A 23,841-nucleotide genomic window follows, 5' to 3' on the forward strand; every position below is an offset into this window, starting at 1 on the left:
TAAATAAATAAATAATAAAACAAACCTTGGCAGAAAAGAGAAAAAAGATTATAGGAAACTTTGTTTTGATAATCAAAGTTTATCAGACTTTGTCAGACTTATGCACATTTATATATGTATGCATATATAATTGGCACATATATTGTTCAGGAAATTTTAGATAAAGTTGCCTGAATACAAAATGCTAACAAAGGCTCTCCAGTCACTTGAAAGTTCACAAATTTAGTTGTCCACAGGTGTGGAAGACGTGATTTTAAATTAGCAAAGTGGGTTGGATATAAACCAAATAGACGGTGGGGGACACAAGCTACAATGAAAGGAATTCAAAGAATAATTACAACTTTTCAAAGCCTGCTATGGGCCCAATAAAAGGCCTGTGAATCGTATGTAATTTTGACTCACAAATCAGCTAAGATTCCCTGGCTTACTTTCTGATTTATGATGTGCTCATTATATGTACATAGTACATAATTCTAGCCACAACCTCACCCACAACAAACAGCACTGCAGATCTGGGGAGATAGCTGGGCAGTAGTACTTGCCTGGCAGGTGGGAGATCCTAGGTTTGAGCCCCAACACCACAAACAAAAAGAAAGTTCATTGTTTCCCCAGTTTTAACAAAGAGGGAACTGAGATGTGAGATGGGTATGTTGCTTGCCCCAGGATGGGCAAAGCTCTTCTCTCTGTCAACCTCGGAGTCTGGAATCTCAGTCACTTTGGCCCCCATGGCTCTCCCAGCCTGTGCCTTCCTGCCAGTCCTCATGACTATGAAAGCGTCTGACCCTGTGCTCACTCATAATCCCAGACCTCCTGATCCTTCCCCAGTTTTCCCTGCTGTCCTTGCTCTTTCTAACACCTTCTACGCTCTCTTGGTCTCTGACTCTACCAGTATCTCTGCATTTAGACAGGTTCTCATCTGGCAGTTGACACTTCTCCCTGCAATAAATAGCAGAGTACACCATGTGTCCAGCAGCACTGCTGAGTGGTCATTCTCAGCAACAGAGCCCTCATACTGTAGACTAGTGAAACCTAGGGGTGTGGCACATGCTTGCTGCTCTTGCTTTGACGAGGCACCCCCTTGTCCTAGATCTTTAAAATGGTATTTCAGCCATGCTTGGAGTTTCTTCCAAGTTGCATTTGGCATCTCTGCAGAAGTCAAGTCACTGCAGCAACATAAACTCTTGGTAAAATATTATTCTATTGGTTTCAAACATTTTTGAAAAGCTAACATTAAAGAGATTCGTGTACAAAAATCCAAGTTACTTACTGTTTGAGAAGAGGAGCATTTGCTGTTATTTAGGCGTTCTGTAGCTGCACAGGCTTGTGATGGCTGAGGTAGATGGGACAGCTTTTCAAGATCTGTTTTGGAATGTTTAATCCGGTAGACTACTGCCCGGGTTCTGCTCTTCACGTGAAGACAAACGCTTGTCACAAACATGGCATGTTAATATACCTTGGGGTGTGTGTGTGTGTGTGTGTGTGTGTGTGTGTGTGTGTGTGTGTGTGTGACTTGAACTTAGGGCCTTATATATGCTGGGCAAGCACTCTACCACTGAGCCATATCTCCAGCCTTGGAATAATTGAGTCTTCTTTAACTTCCATGAAAGGCAAGTATGAAATAGAGCATTTATAATAACCTGTGATATACTTTTCACTCCTAACATCAAAAAGAAACCCACCCTTACATAATCATTTAGATGATTCAACCTGCTCTATAGAAAGTAACTTACTTATTTACTTTCTTATTTACACTCTATTGTTCCTGTAGTTAACAAAAACAAACCATATTACATTGCTATTTGATTTTCATAAAAAAAAAATCTACTCATTGTTGAAAACTAGAGTGGGAGGAACTGTCTTAATTCTGTGTGGTTGGATCCTATCTTCATTCCTCAGAGATGATCAATGGCATCAACTTGGCATGTTAATGGTCCGGGTGAGGATAGTTGAAGTCTATTTGGGTGCAATGCTACTAGTTTCAAGTTACGACAATTGATAAATGCTTACCAAATTCTTTTCAAATTGCTAACACTGCATTTACAAGCATCAAATCACTTCAGCTCTACCCAGTAAAGTAGGCTATTCTTCTCAGCACTTTAAATGTAAGAAAGTGTAAAAACAGAGAATTACAGCAACTCTGGTAGGTCATGAAGCACTTAGTGACGGACCTAGAGTTTGACCCCAGAACCCTCGTTTTTAGTGAGTATGCCTTGGCTAAGAGAACACTGCTAAACTACAGTGCTTGCTTCTCAGTGATGGATTCAGCAAAACCTGGGAAGTATCTCCCTCCAGATGATTGTTACACAGCTGTATCAGTTACTTGTCTCATTATTGGAACAAAAATATCTGACAAAATTAACTCAACGAAGGAAGGATTTATTCTAGCTCACAGTTCCAGGGGACACGATCCATCACGGCAGTGAAGTTACAGGAAGTAGGAGGAGGAAGTGGCTGATCACACTGTGTCCACACTCATGAAGCAGTAAACCAGGAATGCTGTACTTTTTATTCTGTCTGGAACCCCAGCCCACGGTGTGGTACTGCCCACTTTTAGGGTGAATCTTCCCATATCGGTTAACTCAATCTAAATAATCCCTCACAGACATGCCCTGAGATTGGTTTTCATGGTGATTCTAAGTCCCATTGAGGTGACAATCAAAATGAAATACCACAACAGACAACATTGAAAACTACTAATTATGAAGACTCCCAGAACTGAGCAATTTTCATTGTCGGTCACTTTTCAGCAAGGTGGCCAATTGCTCACAGTATTTTCTTCACCCTAACTTCTACTTCAATAATTACTTCCTCTGGTTCCAGGTTAAGCCATGTATAAACGGTCCCCAAATGGCAATGCATTGTTTCTGTTTTGATTGGAGATGTCACAGGTCCTTCTGGACATGTGGACCGTTTCTGTTATTTCCATTTAAAATTTCTTTGGGTGTGTTTCCTTGCAATGCTGTGTTACAAAATTCTTTCCTCTTGTCCCTGTTATCAAAAGGAAAAGAATAACTATTCAACACACACACACACACACACACACACACACACACACACACACAGTCCCTTCACATATGTCCCTTCACATTGGCCCATCTGCAAAGATGCCAAACAACTGTCAATGGTGGACACAAAGTGGAAGAAAAGTGTGGAGGGAAGTATTAGGAAATTACAGTAGATTCATGGGGCATTCCTAGATAGAACATCTAAAGGTTTAACTCTTAGTGAGAAAGCCAGGGAATCATGCAGATATTTATTTGGAATTCTGATGAGGGTCAAGTTCACATCAGGTATATTTTCTAACTTGTATGTGACAGTAACTGCCTCAACTAATCAGTGGCCTTAACCACCTATCCTTAGTCAGTATCCCACCTTGGCCTTCCTGTTTCCTAGCGACCATCAAGCTTGTAGAAATTTCACTATTAAAGATCTCAAAATGTTAGCTTTCTATTCTAGTGTTCTTAAGTACATGGATAGGAGGGAGATGATTGGCTATGGGCATAGATATGAATTTTCATCTCAAGAGTTATTGTTTGGAAACATTCAGAGTCTATATTCATTTGATTAACTAACACAATTCGATTTTTAATAAGCTTCCCTGTTTCTTCAATGCTAATTTGAAAGGCAAAATTAAAAATGAAACTGCTTCATTTAGTGATTAGTGAACTTAATTATATTATACATAATAGTCAAATTATCCTGTCCACTCATTACCTTCCCCTGGCTAGTAATTCGTTTGTGACAGGGAGTGACAAGTGCTGCTTCCAGAGGAGCCTCCACCCGACCACTCTGCTGCTTTGCAGAGGTCACTCATTAAGGGGACAGTCTCAAACTTTAACTTGCATCATAATCCCCTGCTAAACTTAGATTAGCGCCAACAAGACAGATGAGGGGGTAAAGATGCTTGCCACCATGTCTGAGGATCTGAGTTCTATTCCCAGAACCCACATAGGAGGAGAGTACCAACTCCTACAAGTTAGCCTCTGACCTCCACGTGCATGGTTTGGCACTTGTTCACACACTTGCTAAAAAATAAATATTTGGGGGGGCTGGAGGGATAGCGCAGCCATTAAAGGCTAAGGCTAACAATATTATTTTATGAAAAATAAATATTTTTAAAATTCATATTACGAGATCCTTGCTTCCAAACATTTCCAGTTCAGTAAGTTTGATGTGGGGCACAAAACATTGGCTTGATTGATAACATGTTCCCAAGCCAATATGGGGCAACAGTTTTCAGAACCACTGCTCCACAGAAATGGAGAAACTTCTCCAATGTGTCAAGTCATAGAACCTTTAACGATGCTCCCATTGCCTATTGGCTGAAGTGTCTAGATGATGCAATGCCTTTAGGCCCGCTGTTCTAGATATTATTTTGCTTGTATGTGGCAAACCCCACAATAATATGACAAAAAAGGCCAGACAAATTTAAAGAGCTAAAATGTGGCTTTGCATTTATGCTGCGCAAATATGGTGACAGCAAAAGTCTACAGAGCCAGCTGGCTGGAACCTCCTGGGCCAGGCTGTGCATAAAACACAGTTCTACCAAAGACCACTACGGATTGCTTTATTTGTCTATAGATTTCCTGAAAATTCTGGGTCCTATTAGGAAACCTGGAAGATATAGAGGGGAGAACTAGGAAGAAAAAAAGGGAAGGAGGGATGAAGAGAGAGAGAGAGAGAATTTGTGACTTGGCAAAGAAATTCTTACCTTATATATTTCTATGTCATGTAAATAAATCTCTTTTGTTCTTCATTAGATTCAACAATGCAACAAAGAGTTTAAATATTTTCACTAGGCATTATCTTCAAATTTTCTTTTATGGCAAAAAACAAACATAAGCAATTTAAATGAGAAAATCTGACATTGTGGTGTAATTTTATTTAGCTGGTGTAAATGGAAAATTTCACAGGAAAAATGTTTGCATCCATTTATAGTGTAATTCATAAATCTTTTCAGCAAAACATCCACTTGTATGTCTCTGAGGGCATAAAAGAATTCTTTTTTATATTGTGTTGTGGTAGTGGTTGTTTGGGGTTTCAGCAAGAGAGCAAAGACGAAGAATAGTAAAACAAGTCCCAAAGACCAAGTGTTGTGAAGCCTAGAAACAAAGTCTGAGACCATACAGGGAATCTTGAGGCTTTGTGGGACTGGTTTTGCCAACCTTAGCTGATGATCCATTTCAAAGGTAGAGAGGAGAATTTGAAGACTGGTGAGGGGTGGAGAGGAAACACAGCAGTGTAAAGAGCTATAAAGAGCCAGGCATGAAAACACCCTTCTGTCACCCCGGCACTAAAGAGACCAAAGCAGAAGGATCATGAATTCAAGGATAGCCTGGGCCACATAGCAAGACCCTGTCTAAAATATCAACCAAGATCCAGCAAGTATCAGTAGGTAAAGGTGCTTGCTGCCAAGGCTGATGAGTGAGTTTTATCCCTGGGTCCTACATGGTATGGATGGAGAAAATGGACTCCAGCAAGTTATCCTTTGACCTCCACATGCGTGCTGTGACACTCCTGCGCACACACACGTGCTATATGTATGTATATATGCATATACACATATATATGTACATGCACCATATATACACACTATGTGTATATGTAATTTTTAAAATTAAAGCATCAAACAACAAGCGGTGGAGTTTGGTGATTTGCATGCCGAGCAAGGGCCTGGTGAGGATGTTCATAGGTCTGAGGCCAAGGTCTGGAGCACACAGCGGCTCTGCTAGCGTCCCAGCAACGGTTACATCACACACCTGGTACTCTGGCATAAGTCACACATTGCTTTTACAGTTGAGCAGGAGAGACGAGTGCTATGTGAATTTTCAGTTTTTCACTTTATCAAAAAGTCTTTAATGAGCCAAGCTACTGAATTTCAACATCGCAAATCTTTAGTATTAGCACTTTCATATCATGCTTGTTAAAATAAGATTTTTATGCGTACTTCCTTCACTTATTCGTCACTATGGAAACCTGCAAGCTTTATTGATTCTTTTTTCCCACAAACCTAAGTAGATAATATGTAGAAACAATCAATCAATCCCCTGGATTGCTGCGGTGGCCACGGAGACATGTAATAAGATTTTTGTGCGGCAGAGGGTGCTGTGGCACTGCGTTCGCTCTCCCCAGGGCGGTGACTTTCTCAGTCTTTCCTGTGAGGATTTATGAAGTGGGAAAGACGAGCGGTCTTCTTACACTCTCCTGAATGTTTCTCTTCTCACTCCCAAAGTCACTTGCAAGCGATAGCTTCTGAGCTTCTCCTGTCTGGCACTGGAGTTTTTACAAATGATGTGGTCTGTCCCTATCCATGCCACTGGTATATTTTGGAGACTTGTTGATTTCAAACATTGTTGTTTCATTCATTTCATCAAACTGCTCTTTAGGTATAAGAAGTCCATTTTTTTAAAAAAGTCGGTTTTACAGTTGAAGTGGATTGGGTTTAATTTTTTGTTGTTGTTGTTTAACTGACAGTAATCTCCTGCCCTGGAATACTTCAGATCTCTGGGCATGGAAAAACTACTTTTCTGCCCAGTCTTTTTAAATTTTGTGATATTAGGTATTGGAGTAGTTTGAGGAATATTTATGGAATTACAAAATGCTATTGCCAAATGACATTATTCTTTTATTTATATGGTATTCAGATTGACATTAGAACAAATCACAGCCAAAATAAGATCTTACAATCAGTCTTTCACAGAAATAATGTTAAATTTGCTAAAGACCAAAGTAACACCTTCTCAAGTCAGTGACATGTAGTTCAAGCTACAGTCTTTAGTGAGGGCTCTGCTTATTTCCTACCCAGGTCATTAACAGTCCTTCCTTCAGGGCTATACTTGGAATAATATGTAAGGTAATTTTAGGGGGAAAAATAGTACAGGGAAAAATAGAAATTTTTAATTGTCCTTATGAACCCCCTATAAGGAAAGTAAGAAGATGCGGGGTGGTGTTTACAAAGAACACTGTTAGATCTGTAATATGTTTGGTCAGCATCACTCACTTGCAAATCAAATGGCAAAGTCTCAACTCTCAGACCAGAAGGGACTCTAGGAAGCATCTGATTCTATCTTCACATGAATCACATGTGACAGTAACTAGCACAGACCTGAGAAGTAATGCTTTGATGAGTCAAGGCTTTATCTTCCTTGCCATCAACAGGATCCCCAAAGGCTAGCTGCTGCTAACTGGAGCCGAGTCCTCTTCAATTCCAAGATGACTATAGATACTCTTTCTGATAATTATGACAGCCAGGCAGCAAAGAGGAAAAAACCAAGGCAGGAATCCAAATTCCCGTACCCAGGAGTCATCTCCAAAACCCTAAAAATTAAAGCAAAATTTTCTAGTTACAAACTCTGTTTTGAGTCATTCTTTTCTGTTTTCAGTGGGAAAAGCTACAGATGACCACAAGTGAGAGGAGGAAGATCTTCTGTTCTGTCACGTTCCACGTCATCGCCATCACCTGTGTGGTGTGGTCTTTGTATGTTTTGATAGATCGGACGGCAGAGGAAATCAAGCAAGGCAACGACAATGGTAAGAGCCCATCCTGGGCCTTCTCCTTCTCTGGGATTCTCGAGTTCCACTGAGGGTGGACAGGGAGGCTATACCAGCAATTTAAGCTTGCAGGTGGGACATCTGAGCAAAAGCCAGTACTTAGGGCCTCAAATTGAGATGTGGGATGCATTAGGTCAATGTCATCAGTCACTCCAGACTTCTCAGGGGCTCAGTAAGCATCAGGCTCTGCCTGATACGAAAATGCCAGTTGCTGAAAAGCAATTGTAAATTTTTATTTAATTCACCCTACTCTTGCTTCTTTGAATCCATAGGATGACATTATGGTAGAAAAAGTGTCAGCTCTCTTGAACTTGAAAATTTGATACAGTAGGTTACCACCACAGTTTAAAATTTTAGCCACACTCAGTTTGTGACTGACAGCAGCCAAGCTGCAAAGAAACATATTCCTAAAATATATTCTTACATTTAAAATGGATATTTCAATGCCTACCTTAATCTACTTGTTATGCTTTGATTTGTGAGTTCATTAAAATAAAGTGAGTTCATTTCAGAACATTTAAAGTGGATAGACCATTTCAGAGAGCAGCAGAAAACAGGAAATACGACGGCTTTAAGTATCATTTATACTCACTTCTGATGATCTGACTCGAAGAGCTTCAGAGTGCAAACAGCGAGCAGTAATCCCACAGCGCCCGTGGAACTGGTGAATTTTAAAGAGAAACTGTTCAGATTGTAGCGTTGTTAGACTCTAGTGTTACGAAAAGTGTTGCCATGCCCTCCCCGAGAAGAAAAGTAAAGAAATAAAAAGAAAAGATAAAGTGAAGGAGAAAAACAGAATTTTAAGTCAGCCTGCTTTCTGTTTGGTTCATTCCCAGGACTGTCCATTTGGGGGCAGCAGTGCACACAATATGAGCGCGCTCTAAACCCACACCCCTTCAAGGGAGGACAGGTAGGATTTGAGCTAGGATTGCTTATGTAATTTAAAAGAGGGGGAAGGAGGAGAGTGGAAGAGGGACAGAGTTGTAGATCCTGCTGTCCTTTTCTGAAGGAATCAAAACCCCAAGTCAAACCTACTCAAAAAGTAAGCAGAATGGGATTTTTTTTCACTGTTTCAATTTTTTTTATTTGTCCAGTTATTGACTCATTTATATATCATTTATATGAAGCTACCATATCATTTATATGGGTGCTATTATGCATTTTACTGAGATTCTTGCTTATAATGTGTCATATTATATCGGGATTAAATAAGCTGTCCCCTCCTGGCTTAAAAAAATTCCAAAGCCGGGTGTGGTGGTGCACGACTTTAATCCCAGCGCTAGAGAGGCAGAGGCAGGAGGATCTCGGTGAGTTCAAGGCCAGCCTGGTCTACGTAGTGAGTTCCAGGCCAGCTGGGGCTACAGGGAGACCCCGTCTCAAAAAGAACAAAAACAAAAAATAAAAATAAAAAATAAACAATTAAAAAAAAAAATCCACATACCAAGTAACAGTGGAAAAAGTGTCCGGGATGCTGCAGTCACGTGTAGACGGAAAAGCAGCGGCAACCCTGTCTAACTGTCACCCAGTGCACGCCCTGGTAGTCAAATGTATTGCTGGTGAGGCAGGGCAGATCTGGTGACCAACGGCCACAAGATTTCCTTTTAGCAGTTGGCCACGTGGCGCCCCCTGCTGGAGAACCATGCATTGCAGAAGAAAGTTAGCCATGCCCCCCCCCCCCCAGTGGCCACCCTGACTTGGCCCGCTAGTGGAGAGCTACAGGGGTCTTCTCAGGCTACAAGTGAAGGAGAGGGCACTCTCCTAGGGGTAACAAGAAGCAGCCCCTCGTTTCATTCGTGTTACGCCCCTATGAGACATCCATGGGAAATTTTTAAAGTCCTCATGTATTTAGTCAGCTGTAATTCTCAGACGCTAAGACCTGTCCGTTGTAGTTGCTTCTCCTAAAATGAATACAACTGTCTCAACTTTAGCTACTCAAATCTCTCCAGAACTCAAAAAACACACATCTGTTCCATTTTAATGCCTCCCCATTCAAACTCCAGCCTCCACCCCATTTATTCTTAAGCCTTTAGTTGCTGTCTACATGCTGATAACCCAATTTTACATATGGCTCATGATACAGTCCCAACTTTGTGTCTGCCTACCCCCTGAAAGCCTCCGTTTGAAGTTCTTCCGGGAACCCCAAGCTCAATGTGTCCACGCACAGTCATCCTACATGTGCAACACAGTGCTTCAAAAAAGGCATCCCTAACACCCAGCTGCCAATCTTTCGGTTTTTCTCTCTCTCCTCTCTCTCTCTCTCTCTTTCTCTCTCTCTCCCTCTCTCTCTCTCTCTCTCTCTCTCTCTCTCTCCCCCTCCCCCTCCCTCCCTTCTCTGCCATCAACTTCTCTCTTTGCCCTTAATCACCAAATCCTATGTATTCTGCTTTATATGCCTAGACTCTTGCCCACTGACAATATTCATGTACAAACTACACTTTTATAAAACAAGAGCGTAAAAGCCTCTTAGCTAGACTTTCCCAGGCTTTACCCACTTTTAACCCATGTTCATTAAGTACCACAAAATATAAAACCATTAATCTGAATAAATCCTGTCCCCACTTAGCCACGATTGTTACCCATCAGATCAAGCATCCATTCTACCCCTCCAATCTACTTCTGGATATTTGCTCAGCTCTCTCCTCTATTGTAAGACAATTCTTCCCAGATTCCCTTGCAGACTACACATACAGAGTAGGAGGAAACTATTCTCAAACACCTCCCTAACTCTAATTCCACGGAAACTTAGTTCAAAATACAGGTCCAGGGCCAGCAGCATTGTTGCCTCCGGCCATTTGTTAGAAATGCACATCGTAGCCTCCCACTCCCCTAGATCGATGTACATGGGATCTGTTTTACAAGGCTGTAGGTGGTTCTGATGCTAAAATTTGAAAGCCACGGCTCTAATGTGTTTCCATAGCATCTGGCACTTACCCCACAGTGGACTTCTACCTGGCTTGCATGTTCAAATTGCCTCTGCAGTTTCTGTAACACCACAAAACCTGCAGTTTCTCCAAGAGAGTCCAACTTACTTCTGTGAGTGTCTAGTCATCTGGTGGGAGACATTGAGGGTGTCTAGGCTAAAAATGGCCATTTGTGAAGAATATAAGGAAAAGGTAAAAATGAATGAAAAACAGTAAAACTCCTACATTGCTGGTTCACTCCCCTCTCCCCACTGTCTTCTTCATCCCATTCTCTGTGGAAGTTGGGTCAGGGGAAATGGACTGAGGTTGTTCTTTGGCATTTCCCACTCAGCAGCCTGCACTGGAGAGTTATGTGTAGACAGGACCACTACAGCTAAAGTGGCTCCCATCTCTTCCTGTTCCTGCCTCCTCATCCTCACCCCCAGGAGCTTTTTGGCTAAGAATGCCCCAATCTGCAAATGATTCAGACTTTTATCCAATTTCTCTGAAGCCAAACCCTAACAGGATTTCCCTGGTTAGGGATAACTTTTCAAAGGTGGGTTTTCTGTGTACGATCCATACTTATTCCTAAGAATTAGTTATCTCCATCTTTTTATCTGCTTTTATTACTCAGGTCATGATTTTACTTCCTTGAAGTATTTGTTCTATTATCTGTTACTCTTTGATCTCAGTTTCCTCATCTGTAGTAGCTTATTGCAATAATAGTGCCCATTCGGGTCATGCTTCCCTGTTACCATACCTTGAGTATTCCATCCCATTATCAGCTCCGCTAGGCCATGTGATTGCTTTGGGCAAGAGCAGAAACACGATACAGTTAGAGACTTTAAGAGTTCTTGCACATGGTGGTCTTGATCTCTCTTGCTGCTTTTCAAAAACTTATGTTTTTACATTTATTATTTATTTGTGAGAAGGGTCACGCATGTGCCACAGTGCACTAGTGGAGGTCAATGGATAAATTGTGGGAATTGGTTCTCTAGTTCTATCATGTGGGTCCTGTGGACCTAATTCACATCCTCAGGTTTGGAGGCAGGCACTTGACTTGCCAAGCCACCTTGCTGGAACTGCTGCTTTTTTAAACACTGCAACTGCCATGGAAGGAAGGAAGAGCCAACATGCTGGGTGGTTAAAAACGTTAACAAATCCCCACACAGCTTGGCTGCACCTGCCATTCTGGCTAACCCATTCTTGACTATGCCGCTGCCGGTATGCCAGTGCTCTGCAGACACGTCCAGTTAAGTCTGTAGAGAACAGCCCAGTTGGCTCAGGCCTGAAAAAAAAAAATCTAACTGAAGTGCAGAATTGAGACTGAAATAAATGTTTGTTGTTTTAAGTCACTGAGTTCAGTATGGTTTTCTATACAGCAAAGACCAATTGATACATCACTTAAAAATGAAGGCAAAATGTTCACTTACCCATTGGGTTCTTAGTGTCAACTATGTGAATTAACAGTGCCTGCTACCCACAAAGTTCTCTGTGAATAGATACTGCCCTGACCTTACTGATCTCAGTGTTTCCTGCCTTTGATTAAGCTGCAGAGTAACTTAGGTCTTTCTAATTTCCATTAGGTTCCGACTTGCCTTAGGTAATAAAATCTCCAGTATCCAAGAGGGCCGAAGCCCTGTTAGCTGCCAGCCTGAGTGTTGGCTTCGAGGCAGTCTTATAAAGTCTCACCTTCTGTCCCTGACATCCCTGGCTGTTACAACTCTTTTCATAAGAAAGATACCTCAAAAATAGCAACATAAATAAATTCCTTAAGTCTTTAAGGAATAACTGCATGCCCTACTTTTGTCAAGGAATTTGTATATTAGGCTTTGAGCCAATAACAGTGGCTTTAAAATTGGGCTGTAGCCACTGACTAGCTCCTTCCAAATGCATTTGCTTTTCAGAAATATTATTTCTCAGGAAATGTATTTACCTTGGTAATAGAATCCCTCTCCACTGGAACACAGGCTATGATATCTTTACTGGCTCAGGTTTTTTTTTCCTCTTTTTGATTTTCCTCTAAATCAAATTGGATAAACCAGATGGTTCTATGTGAGTTTATAATATAGCTGTAGATCATTCATTTTCTTATATTTAAGCCAACGATCTCTAAGTTTCCCTTTGAAGTTTGATTTGTCCAAATGATTTGAATACAAGATGCAACAGATCATGTGACTGAAGGCACCTGGAGTGCTTAAAGCCTTTAAAACCACCACGTCACAAGAGAAAACCTACCTCTCACTTAACAGCTGCAGAGACACTGTATGTTTGGAAAAATTATCTCACTAATAAGCTGGAATATTTGGGGATGTTGCTTAGATTATGGGGAGTTACAAAGCGTGATGGATAATCTTGGTTGTCAGCTTGACATACCTGGGAAGAGGGAACCTCGACCGAGGAGGACACGCCCTCCATAGGATTGGTCTGTGGGCATGCCTGTGGGGTATTTTCTTGATTGTTAATTGATGTAGGAGGACCTAGCCCACTGTGGGCAGTGCCATCCCTAGACGGGTGGGTCTGGGCTGCATCAGAAAGGTAGCTGAGCAAGCCAGGGGAAGCAAGCCAGTAAACAGCATTCCTCCCTGGCCTTTGCTTCAGTTCCTGCTCTAACTAACCTCAGTAATGAACTGTGACCTGGGAATGAAAATCCTCCCCAAGTTACTTTTGATCAGTGTTGAATCACAGCAACAGAAAAACACAAAGCGTAGGGGAAGGTGGGTATGAGCTGATGCTCTCTGATTTCTCCTTTCTGGTGGGAGAAATTAAGCAACAACATACTCTATCCTTTCCTTAATTTCTTCTAAAGTTAAAATACAAAATTTTTGCATTCAAGTTTAAAATTCTGTGTAAAGAAATTATGAATGATGTAGGCATGCCACTTATTTAAACACATTTCTATTCACCTGATGCAAAATCAAGTTCACAATGCCTGAAAATGAGTCAGATAAAACATCTCCAGGAGGCACGAAGTCCAGCCTTCTTATTTCACAAACAAGAAAACAGAGCTTCAGAGAGATGACTGCCTTCAACTGCCATGGATCAAGACCCAACTAGAACCCATGCCTTCTCACAACCAGTCTAGACCAGTGTCTGTCATTGGGGCTCTTCTCTCTTGGCATCAGCCACAGCTAGCAAACTTTTCAACTTTCCCTATTGCCAAGTGCTCTCTGCATAATGGGGCATGATGCCTGAAGAGGTCCTGCTCACAGGGAGTCAGTCATGAAAACAAAGTCAACCTGTCTGTGTGTCTCTGTGGTGTATACATTTAAATGATTCTGGGGCAACTTTATTGTCTGCACCTACAGTGTCTTTAATGTAGGTTGAGTCTCCCTAACCTGAAATCCAAATTGTTTTGAGCATTGACATGATGACTCATGGGAAAGGCTGTAGTCAAAATGAAGACAAACTCAAAATACATATAAAATACCTTCAGGCTGTGTGTACTGGGTGTCCATGAACCATAAATGAATTTCACATTTAGGCTTGGGTCCTATACTTGAGATCTCAATATTTACATATAACTGCTCTAAAGTCTCAAAAGAAAATCCATAATCCTTGTATTTAGTCCATAGTACAAATGGCTGTTCCAATGTTTTTAATCTGTGTGTTTTGTTTTTAGCAAAGAAAATTACATACCAGAACATTTGTCTAGATAAGGCAGGAGGGTCAATTGCTGCCCAATTAAAGTGTCAGCAACAATAATTTAGAGTGTTAATGTTTCAAGTACTATATATTTAATGACTTTTGTTATAGGTAAAGAGAAAGAGGAGGTGAGAGAGCTTTCTGGGGGCACTGAGTATGTTTAATCTAAAAGAACAACTGTTTTAAGGCACATGAAGGGCTTTTCATTCCAATGCGGTTAACTATAGTTCAAATGATTTTGCTGTTTTATATTAAACCTCAATTCTGGCTGGAAAGGACAATTCGTTCCTCTTCAAATATTTTTGAAGGTTTTCAAGATGGTTTTAAAACATGTTGGCTTTTTAAATTATGGAGTTTTTCTCCAATAACTTCAAAGGTAAATTCAGGATTGGCACTCACAATGCCAGAGGAAGATTAAAACACTGACAATACATACAGATGCCCACACTTCCCTGGGTTGTGTATGTGGGAAGTAAGGTTTAAATGCAACTGGAACACATACACAAGTGATTCCCTTTATGAGAATCACCATGGTTTCCATGTGTCCTGGGAGCTGTACCACCAGTGCATAGTTCTGTAGCAAGTCACACACCCTGCTTCTCCACAAATATCTTCCTAATTTAAGAGCTCTGAATACCAAAGGTAAAAATGATCTCATTCCCAGCTGCCTATATAAAGTTGGAAATAATGCATAAAGATTATACATCTGTACATATGAAAACTGATCCTTGATTATCATTAAGTTTTTTTCTTTAAGAGTCTCATGTGGCCCAGGCTGGCCTGGAACTTACCCTGTAGCCAAAGATGACTTTGAACTTTCCTGAGCCTCCTGCTTCTGCCTCCAGATCGCTCAAGTACATCCTGTTTATGTGGTGTTCATGATCCAACTCAGGGTTTTATACATGCTCAGCAAACACTCTACCAACTGAGCTATATCCCCAACTCCAAACATTTTTTTGGGGGGTGAGTGTTGATTTCATTAGGAACATTCATGGTCTGAAATATTGCACCCACCCATAAGAAAATGAGAAAGAAATAAGTATTTCAAAGAAAATTCTACAAAGAGTGGGAAATCTTGGATACAAGGCATACAAACTCTATCATTCCTTCTACATACTGACTTGTCCACTGTGTCCCAGACACAGTAATGAATACCAGTGATTAGGAAAGCCATCTCCATAGACTCTCTGAGCTTGCTTTGAGCAGGTGAAGGGAGACAGATAAGTGAGCAGTTATATTCACCATCCAAGTCTTATGGTAGCTATGGCTGAGATTCCCAAGAGCCTAGAATGAGCTGGGGCATCTATGTTTTCCTTTGACTATTGGGTTTGCACACTGTCTTATAAATCGTCGGCTGATGTCTGTAGTTCTGGCATCACTGCACCTCCAAGCATAAGTAATTTAGCATTTTGATTCCTCTAATTCTAATCCGTGACACTTTCAGCATCATACTGAAGGACAAACGACAGATCATCCTAAGCCTTTCTGGGAAATCTAAGAACATGCCAACTGCTTTGCCATGGCATATTCCAATGTCCCAGCCCTTAAGCATCACATCACCTATATGCAGTCATAAAAAGGAGGCCTGGAAGGACTGAATAATCATAAATGGAGACTGAGACCTAACAGCCCATTCTTGTGTAATTAGCATTATGGAATGCAAATGAACCAACTGTACTTATTGTGACAGAAGATTCCTAGTTCTTCAGAAAATAACAGTAGACAGAAGATTTTCTTTTCCAATTTTTGTCGAAGAATTTCCATATAGTGTTTTCCATTAATATTCAGGAAACAGAGCTTGGCAGAATTTCTCGGTGAACCCATAGAGATGTTGAGTTCAGAGGCAACAATAGAAGTGAATTCTGTGCTTCAGAGAAATGAGCAGGGGATTGAACTGGCTGAAGGTGTATTTTCCAAAGTCTTCCTCCAAACTGAAAACAACCTTTTACTTGTGGCACTTCCAAATTCAGGGCATATCTGTAAATATGTATTACAAACCACAAAGCATTTCCTGGGTTATTTGGGAGCAAGATGTCCAGTCTTGTCTTCTCTATCACTGCCCTTCCTTACTGTGAACAGTCTCTCCTCTTCACAGAAGAAAGCATAGAAAATCACTAGTGCAAAAAAATTGAGTATAAAGACAAATTGCACTCCTCTGGCCTCTGTGTGTGTTGGGGGGGGCGGTGCACACATTTGGACCTAGAGTGTTGGGATTATAGGTATGAACCACATACATCTTCTAGTCAAGTGGTGTGGTTCATACCTATAATTCCAACACTCTAGAGGCTGAGGCAAGAGAATTTCCCCAAGTTCAACACCAGCCTGCGATGCAAAGTGAGTTCCTGGGCTACAGAGTGAAACTCTGTCAAACCTCACAGAAAACAGTCTTCTGTTAAGTAAAGATACCAATTTACTCTGTTCCTTTAAAGAGTCTAAGGCCTTAAGATCCCAGTTAGTTCTCCCAAGTAATGACTTAGGCAGTCAAGACAACTTCCAGGACCTGTCCTAATTTAATATTCATAGTCATTCTTTTGCTCTCTTTTGCTTCCTTTGAGATACTGGCCAGAGACTGGACCTGCTTTCGCTAACACTTTGGGTGAAGGAATGACTTACAGTATAGACAGAATCTGGACTGTTTTTACTTGCCCTTGCACCCCCAAACTGCTGTTTATAATGCACACATACTCACAAGGTGAACTTGCGACCTGGGCACCTGACATTTGTCCCTCAGGACCTCATTTTGCCCTCCACCAGAGACAGTGGATGAATGTGGGAGTGCTTGAATTAGCATATCAGAGTGATGGAAGCAGTATATCCATATTCATATCATCACTGGAAGTCATGAGAGTTGAGAAGTACGTGACATAACATTCTGTGTATGAGATATCTTAGACCTGGGGATCAAAGCGAAACTGTAGCTCCCAACTATGCTGTAGATGCATTTTGAATAAAAGTATGGATGAAGCGTGGCTCAGAAGACCAGTTCCATAAGGATGTATTCATTTATAATAGGCTTCTTTTCTTCAGAACAGTGTTGGGAAAGCATTTCATTTAGTAGAATCCACTATTAAAACTATCCAGGCCCAGTGCTTCCTGCTCTAGAATGGAATCTTTGATAATAGACTTATTATCTATTTCTCCTAGTGATATTTTTAAGTATTTTCCCATTAGACTCAAGTACATGTTCAGAATGCTGAGAATATGAATCAATCAAATGATAAAGTGGTTGAAGGAAACTTCTTTGCTAGCCATAAAGGGTCTAGTAAGTTCTATTGCGTACTTTTAATCTACTGTAAAACTAAGTTTCAGATCACTGGAAGAAACGCAGAAATACATTTAGGTGACCACTGCCAAACAGTGCAATAAATCAATGCAGCATCAACAGCAGTGGGAGATTTTTTGTGTGTGTGTGTGTGCCAATAGCACAAATTCTTTTTGTTCAGAGAGTATTTTCCCCACTTTCAAAGGAAGAGTTAGAGGCAAAGCATTTTAAAAGAAAAATACTTACATATAAAAGATTCAGGGAAGTCATATTTCAGAAAGAATAGCTTCCCAAATGACACACAGAACAGGTATTTAAAAGAAAATATGAAAAAAAAATGTCCCAGGGTTACTAAGCTTGCATTGTTTTGCGGCAGTGGACAATCATCACACCTGACTTAGTTAACTTGCAACATCAGCTCTGTGAACAAAAGGGTGACATTGTCTTTCCTGGGGACTCTGGACATGTTGAAAATGCCCAGTTTCATTGTGTGGAGGACCACAAATTGACCCTGTTCCTTTTGTCTAATCTTAGGGTACAAAATAATTCAAGAAGCAGGTATGCACTTTTGAAGGGGTTATGGTGGGAAAAGAGACGAAATGTATTCATGTTTTTACTTTGTGATAGTGAACTTTGTGATAACACCTTCTCTTTTTATCTCAAAGGTGTCCTTGAATGGCCATTTTGGACAAAACTAGTTGTGGTGGCCATTGGCTTCACGGGCGGTCTGGTCTTCATGTACGTACAGTGTAAAGTCTACATTCAGTTGTGGCGCAGGCTGAAGGCCTACAACCGTGTGATCTTTGTGCAAAATTGCCCAGACACTGTCAACAAGCTGGAGAAGAACTTCTCCTGTCACGTGAACACAGACATCAAGGATGCTGTGGCGGTACCTGTGCCACAGACAGGCTCAAACTCAGTGCCGCCTGCAGAGGGCGCCCCGCCTGAAGTCATACCCGTTTGATGGAACTAGCAGAGGTCACAGAAAGGAATCTCTCCAGCCCTCGGCCACTACAGACAGAAGTGATAAAGCTCTGGTGGCCTCCTTATCTTCTCCTTTGCCCTACTGACTTGTTTTTGCTGAATTGGCTCAAAAAGGAAATGAGGAGAGAACATCAAAGGGAACGCATGAAGCAGAGCCCACGGTGGGACACGGAAAGGGAAGTTTGCTAGGGAACGAGTTCTAGGACAGTAAAGAATGATCCATACAAGGAGTGCTTTTAGTAAGTGACGCAAGATTTAATGGACACGTGATATTCTTCAGAGTAGTGGGGAAGGAATTCAAGAACACAGACTTCAACTGCAATGTGTGTTTCTTTTAGGGTTTTGTAACGTTAACTCTCTCCACCGGAAATAACAAACATCTTCGGTCTTAAGCCTGAAATTGTCTGCATCATCCTTAAGTCGTACTGGAAGCAAACGTGGAGGACCCGTGTTTTTTACACTTTGACAGCTGATTTTTTTCGGCTATTGTGAAGTCTGGTTACTTTGACAGATGCATGTTTTTAAATGGATGCAATATACATTTGAAGATAGAAATGTTTGGAATTATGTTTAAGTCATGAACAAAAGATTTTCAGGGAATTCTGGAGTTTAATTTAGCTCTGTTAAATTCCCACAGGAGTTGAAAGCAACCTGTATTTTTTCTGGTCTCTTACACAGTGCTGGGCAATAGAAATGTAACGTAAGCTACAAATATAAGCAACAAATGAAAACCTTAATTTTTCTAGTTAGCCCCAATAGAAAAAGTAAAAAAAAAAAAAAAAGGATTAATTTCAATTATTTAACATTATATATACAAGCTATCTCACATCATCAGTGGAAACAATTATTAAAACAGCTTACACCTTTAGTTTTTGGAACCGAGTCTTCAAAATCCAGCACATATTTCCAACACAATTGAATCTGACTGAAGTATACTGGGCAGGATGTTAATTAAGTGTACTGGACAACATAGCCCTAGCACTAGAGACAAACCTCTATTTCTTTTAACAGTTGAATATTTCAAAGCAGCAGGTTAATTCCTTCTTTTGTATTGATGTATCATTTAAAGGTTATGATTTTACAAAGCACTGAAGTCATCAAATTAAGTATTCTGGTTTGAATTAGATAAAGCTACCATTTCTCAAAAAGGGGAAGAAAACAAAACTATAGGGAGATCAGAGTCTGTAGGCAATGTTATGAAATTAACTTGTTTGGTACTTATAAAGCAATTATGATAGGGCAATAAAAATTAAGCATTTTTGTTGTTTAAAGTGTTAAGGTTCTAAAATCTTATGACATGTCATTTTAATAGATAAGCATCATAAACAAGAACCTCAACTCTATGATTAAAAAGTTGACAATATTTCCCTTGCTCAGCTGAGAAACAAAACTATCCAAGAGATTCTGTGGTAAGTAATCCACAGGTTGCTAAGCTGCAATAGTTGATTACTGGGGTCTTTACACAGGCAGAGAAAACTGGTATGAATGAAATTGGAGGAAGCTAAAGGATTATTAAAATAGTGACCCATCAAAGAAAGATGACCTACATCTTTAAAAGTGGATTTTGTCAGCTGTCATTTACTGTGGTGAAAAGGCAGAGATGGCCATAAGGACCAAGTATAGGCATCGCATTGCACAACCTGGGTACCACATCAATGCACTTTGTAATTATCAGTGTTTGCTCTTCACGGATTATCAAAGGAGAAAGGACAAAAATATCCTTTCCACAAGAAGAAAGACAGAGTGATGTTTTCAGTGATTGACACAGTCCTAATTGTCCCATTCCTAGAAATAAAGAACCAGTAAACAATGTTAACTCGTGTGTGTGTGTGTGTGTGTGTGTGACATGTATATTCATGTATATATTTGAGAGAGATATTAAGGTATTCAGTCAGTCAGGGAACAATAGGTTTAAAACTTATCTTTCTTAAACCTTGTAGGAAGGACATGAGTAAATGTGCAGAGAAAACAAAACGGAGGTGATGAAACTAGACCAGACCTTCAGCCCCAATAAGGGCTTAAGTAACACTTTTAAAAATCTGATAAACTTTGCATTAATCTCCTGCTGAGTTTCCATCTGAAAGATTTAAGATAAATTTGAATAACAAAGGTTTGGATGGCTTAACCTTCACACCATACAAGGGATTATACTTGGTTCAGTTTTTCTGTTAATTTCCCCCAGTTTTTTTACTAATCTGTGTTTTCGGGGGTTTAGCAATGGCAATTTTATTTACAAATATTCCTGGAGAAAAAACCTAGCCAGTGCAAAGTAATATTGAGTTATCTTTTTTTTTTTTTGTTCTGGGAATATTTACTTTAATTACCACAGAATTTCTGTTTTACAAGCAAGATAGGTAAGTACATAGTTATTTCAGAGAGGATCAACTAAAACCTCAATTATCAAGGGGTACACTAATACTAAGAAAACATACTAAAATAAAAAGCAAATATAAACCTTGTTGCATTAATGAGAAAAGATAATATGGTGTTTTAAATGATAGCTAAATTCTTAAAGTGACCGTATATAGACTTTGCCTTTCTTCAAATGAATACAAAACCCAGCTCCTGGCAGCTAAAAAGTCAACATTTATTCTGCTATATATATTTTTAACCTCTTAAAACCCTAAACTGGAGCTTTAAAAATCTACTACAGAAAAGATTTCATTAAAACTTCCCTGAAACTAGTGTTTATGATTCAAATAATGTGAAATAATCATTCATATAACAGCCAGTGTTGGAGCTGGATGCAGTGGGGCTCCCCTGTAATCCTAGCACTTGTGAGGTGGGGGTAATAGGGTTAGAGAACAAAGTGATCCTCTGCTACATGGTGAGTTTGAGTTTAAGGCCAGCCTCAAAAAAATAAATGAAAAAGCCCAATACTGAAAACCTCTTTTCACATTTGGTATGCATCTGCCCTTTCAAACAAGGGTTTGGTTTTTAGTGGCCTGATTTACCTCTCAAAGAGAAAACGTGCTTTACAAAATAACAATACCTTGAGGCATGCATGTCTTACCTGTTCATGTAAAAAGTGAAACAGAAACAAAGTACTGAAATGCAGAAGAGATTTAGTTTTTTAAAACTTTGGATTTTTATAAACATGACATTAAGGTGTGGTATTAGCAACACCATAAACATTGAACCTGTTTAAGATGTTAACCTTTTTTATTAAGAGCTGACATTTTCATTACATACAATTAAAGATCCAATTGAAAAGGAATGAAATAAAAACATTTTAAATGTAAAGCCCCAAAGACAGGGAAACTTAAGTATAAACAATAATAACAAAAACCTACAAAAATGAGGAGGAAAAAAATCATAAAAGAGAAGCAATTCCAATAATCTGGGATATAGCCTTGAGGAAATAGAGTCTTTCTCAGAATGTTCTAGTATCAAGTCTATTCAAGAGTTACTGTTTCTGGTGATCACCCTCCCACAGACAATCTTTATATAGTATTCCTTTTGCAAAAGGTTCCTGGGAACCCTTTAAACATCTATTCTTCGACTGAAAATTAGCTCATTAGTACAATGACATCATTAAGAGAAATTACAATGTGGAGGGGTTTGAGGTGGGAAGGTTATTTATTCCATCTGCCATAGAATTTGCCTTGCCTTGCCAATGAGTATTTTGGAACACAGTAAAGGACTTAAAACTTATTGCATTTGTTACAAAATTCTACAAGGATTCTATTTTAATTAAGAAAGATGAAAACCTTTTTTCCTTAAATCAATTCAATGGTGCTATTTTACAAATCAATACAACTGAAGGCAAATGCTGTGATCTGGGTTGCAGTGGCCCCACCTCTGAAGAAAGCCCATGTTGAAATTAGATGTAACACTGAAACAAAGGAGAAAAAATTGAACTGTGTGTAATTTTCGAGATTGGGCATTTGTACTTCTTTAGTTTGACTTAATTGTCTTTCATTAACAATTTACTGTTTGTGAATAATGTGTGCTTAAGACAAACTAAGGAAAACAATTATCTGTGAAAGACTTTGTATATTAAACAAATGCTCCCAAATTTTGGTTGCAGTTTGCCTACTTTTTGCCTCTTATACTAGGATTTCTGCAAAGAATCTCTAACATTCAAAGCCCTTAAATTCTTGATTTAAGATGTGATAGTGGTCTGGGTTTCTAAGCAGGGTCTGAACATAATTATGACAAATGTGTACTGATCACCCTTGTGTTATTATGGGAAAATCTGGGGAGTGCTACCTGGACTGTCACAATTACTTGGGAAGTTGGGGTCCCTTTTCAGTGTTCCTTAGTCTTGTTAACAGAAGAATTTTGAACATACTTGGAAGGAAGCTCCAGGACGATTTGATTAGTGTTTAAGAGAAAATCAACAGTGCAAGCAAGTCGGAAACCTTATCTCAGGGGGAAAGGAGATGAAGAGGACGGGAAAGCAGTGCCCTTCAAGTTAAACTGATGTTTAGTAATGGAGATCAGACACATGCAGACAAGCAGCCATCTGATGGGGAGGGAGGTCCTCAGAGGAGTGAGAAAGTCCCAAGTAGTAGAGAGAGCATGTTAGGGTCCGTGACTTGGTGGGTCTCTTCAGGAGAACAAATGCACGAGTATGGAGATGCAAAAATCAAGCAGAGTTTTATTAAACCAGCTAGCTGGGGCTGACCGTCCTTCCAAGACATGCAGGTCTGGTTGGAGTGATCGACCCCGAGCGAATTTCAGGTAAAGATTATATAGGCTCCCACAACCGTTACACAAAAGCCTGCGCTTATACAACCAATAGTTTCAAAGCAAGCATTTCACAAACCAGTAACTTCAAAACAAGAAAAATGTTACAACTCCCTTCAGGTGTCTCATTCAGGGAGGGATGGGTGGTATGTGCCTGGCACAACCTTTCCCTGTTATCTTGTGTAAGCAGACATGCCTACGTGACACGACACAGATCAGACAGGTCAGGCTCCGGGGGCTGCAGCACTTGCCCCTAGCTCCGGATGCCTGTGTCTCCAGTTGAGTTAATTGGTTACAAGCAGTAAATTCAAACAAGTAAATTCAAGCAGTAAATTCAGACAAGCAGTAAATTCCTCTTTCCCTAACAAGCATGCCCACACTCAAGCCAGTATCAGAGACAGAAAAGAAGAAGAAGGAAAAGTTACACCTTTCTGAGTGAGGACTCTGAAGGGCAGGGAGACCTAACAGAGCTTCATGACATAACGGCTCTGAATCACCTACATCAAGAGCAGACTTTCTAGGAAGGAAAAGTACATTATCTGATCTATTAAAGGAATAGTTATGCCTTCCATTTTGATTAAGGAAGATTGGCTTTCCAAAGAGATGGTCCTGTATCTAGGTGATTGATCTGGCCAAGTGGATTAATTCTTAGTTTTGGGTACCTTGGAATAGTAGTTCTCCATCAAGGCCAGAGGTAGATTCCATTCTTGAGCAAGAGGAAACAGCTTTCTCTTAATGGGTCTCAAAAATAACTTTCTCTTAATGGGCTTCCAATGTTAACTGTAACACTTGGGACATTATAGAAAA

At 40.1% G+C, this 23,841-nt stretch overlaps 1 protein-coding gene across 2 annotated transcripts in view; it reads left to right on the forward strand.

Annotated features, from left to right (window-relative positions):
* Positions 1-22,942, forward strand: part of March1 (membrane associated ring-CH-type finger 1) — an 889,338-nt gene extending 866,396 nt beyond the window's left edge. For both annotated transcript variants that reach the window (XM_008847798.2, XM_008847797.2), the window contains 2 exons: positions 7,383-7,530; positions 18,024-22,942. In XM_008847798.2, the coding sequence (XP_008846020.1) occupies positions 7,383-7,530; positions 18,024-18,322 (447 nt within the window). In that variant the 3' untranslated portion in view covers positions 18,323-22,942. The remainder of the gene's footprint in view (positions 1-7,382; positions 7,531-18,023) is intronic.
* The last annotated feature ends 899 nt before the right edge of the window (positions 22,943-23,841 follow it).

Source organism: Nannospalax galili, unplaced genomic scaffold (genome assembly GCF_000622305.1).
Source record: "Nannospalax galili isolate Female #2095 unplaced genomic scaffold, S.galili_v1.0 scaffold283, whole genome shotgun sequence".
Lineage (NCBI taxonomy): Eukaryota > Metazoa > Chordata > Mammalia > Rodentia > Spalacidae > Nannospalax > Nannospalax galili.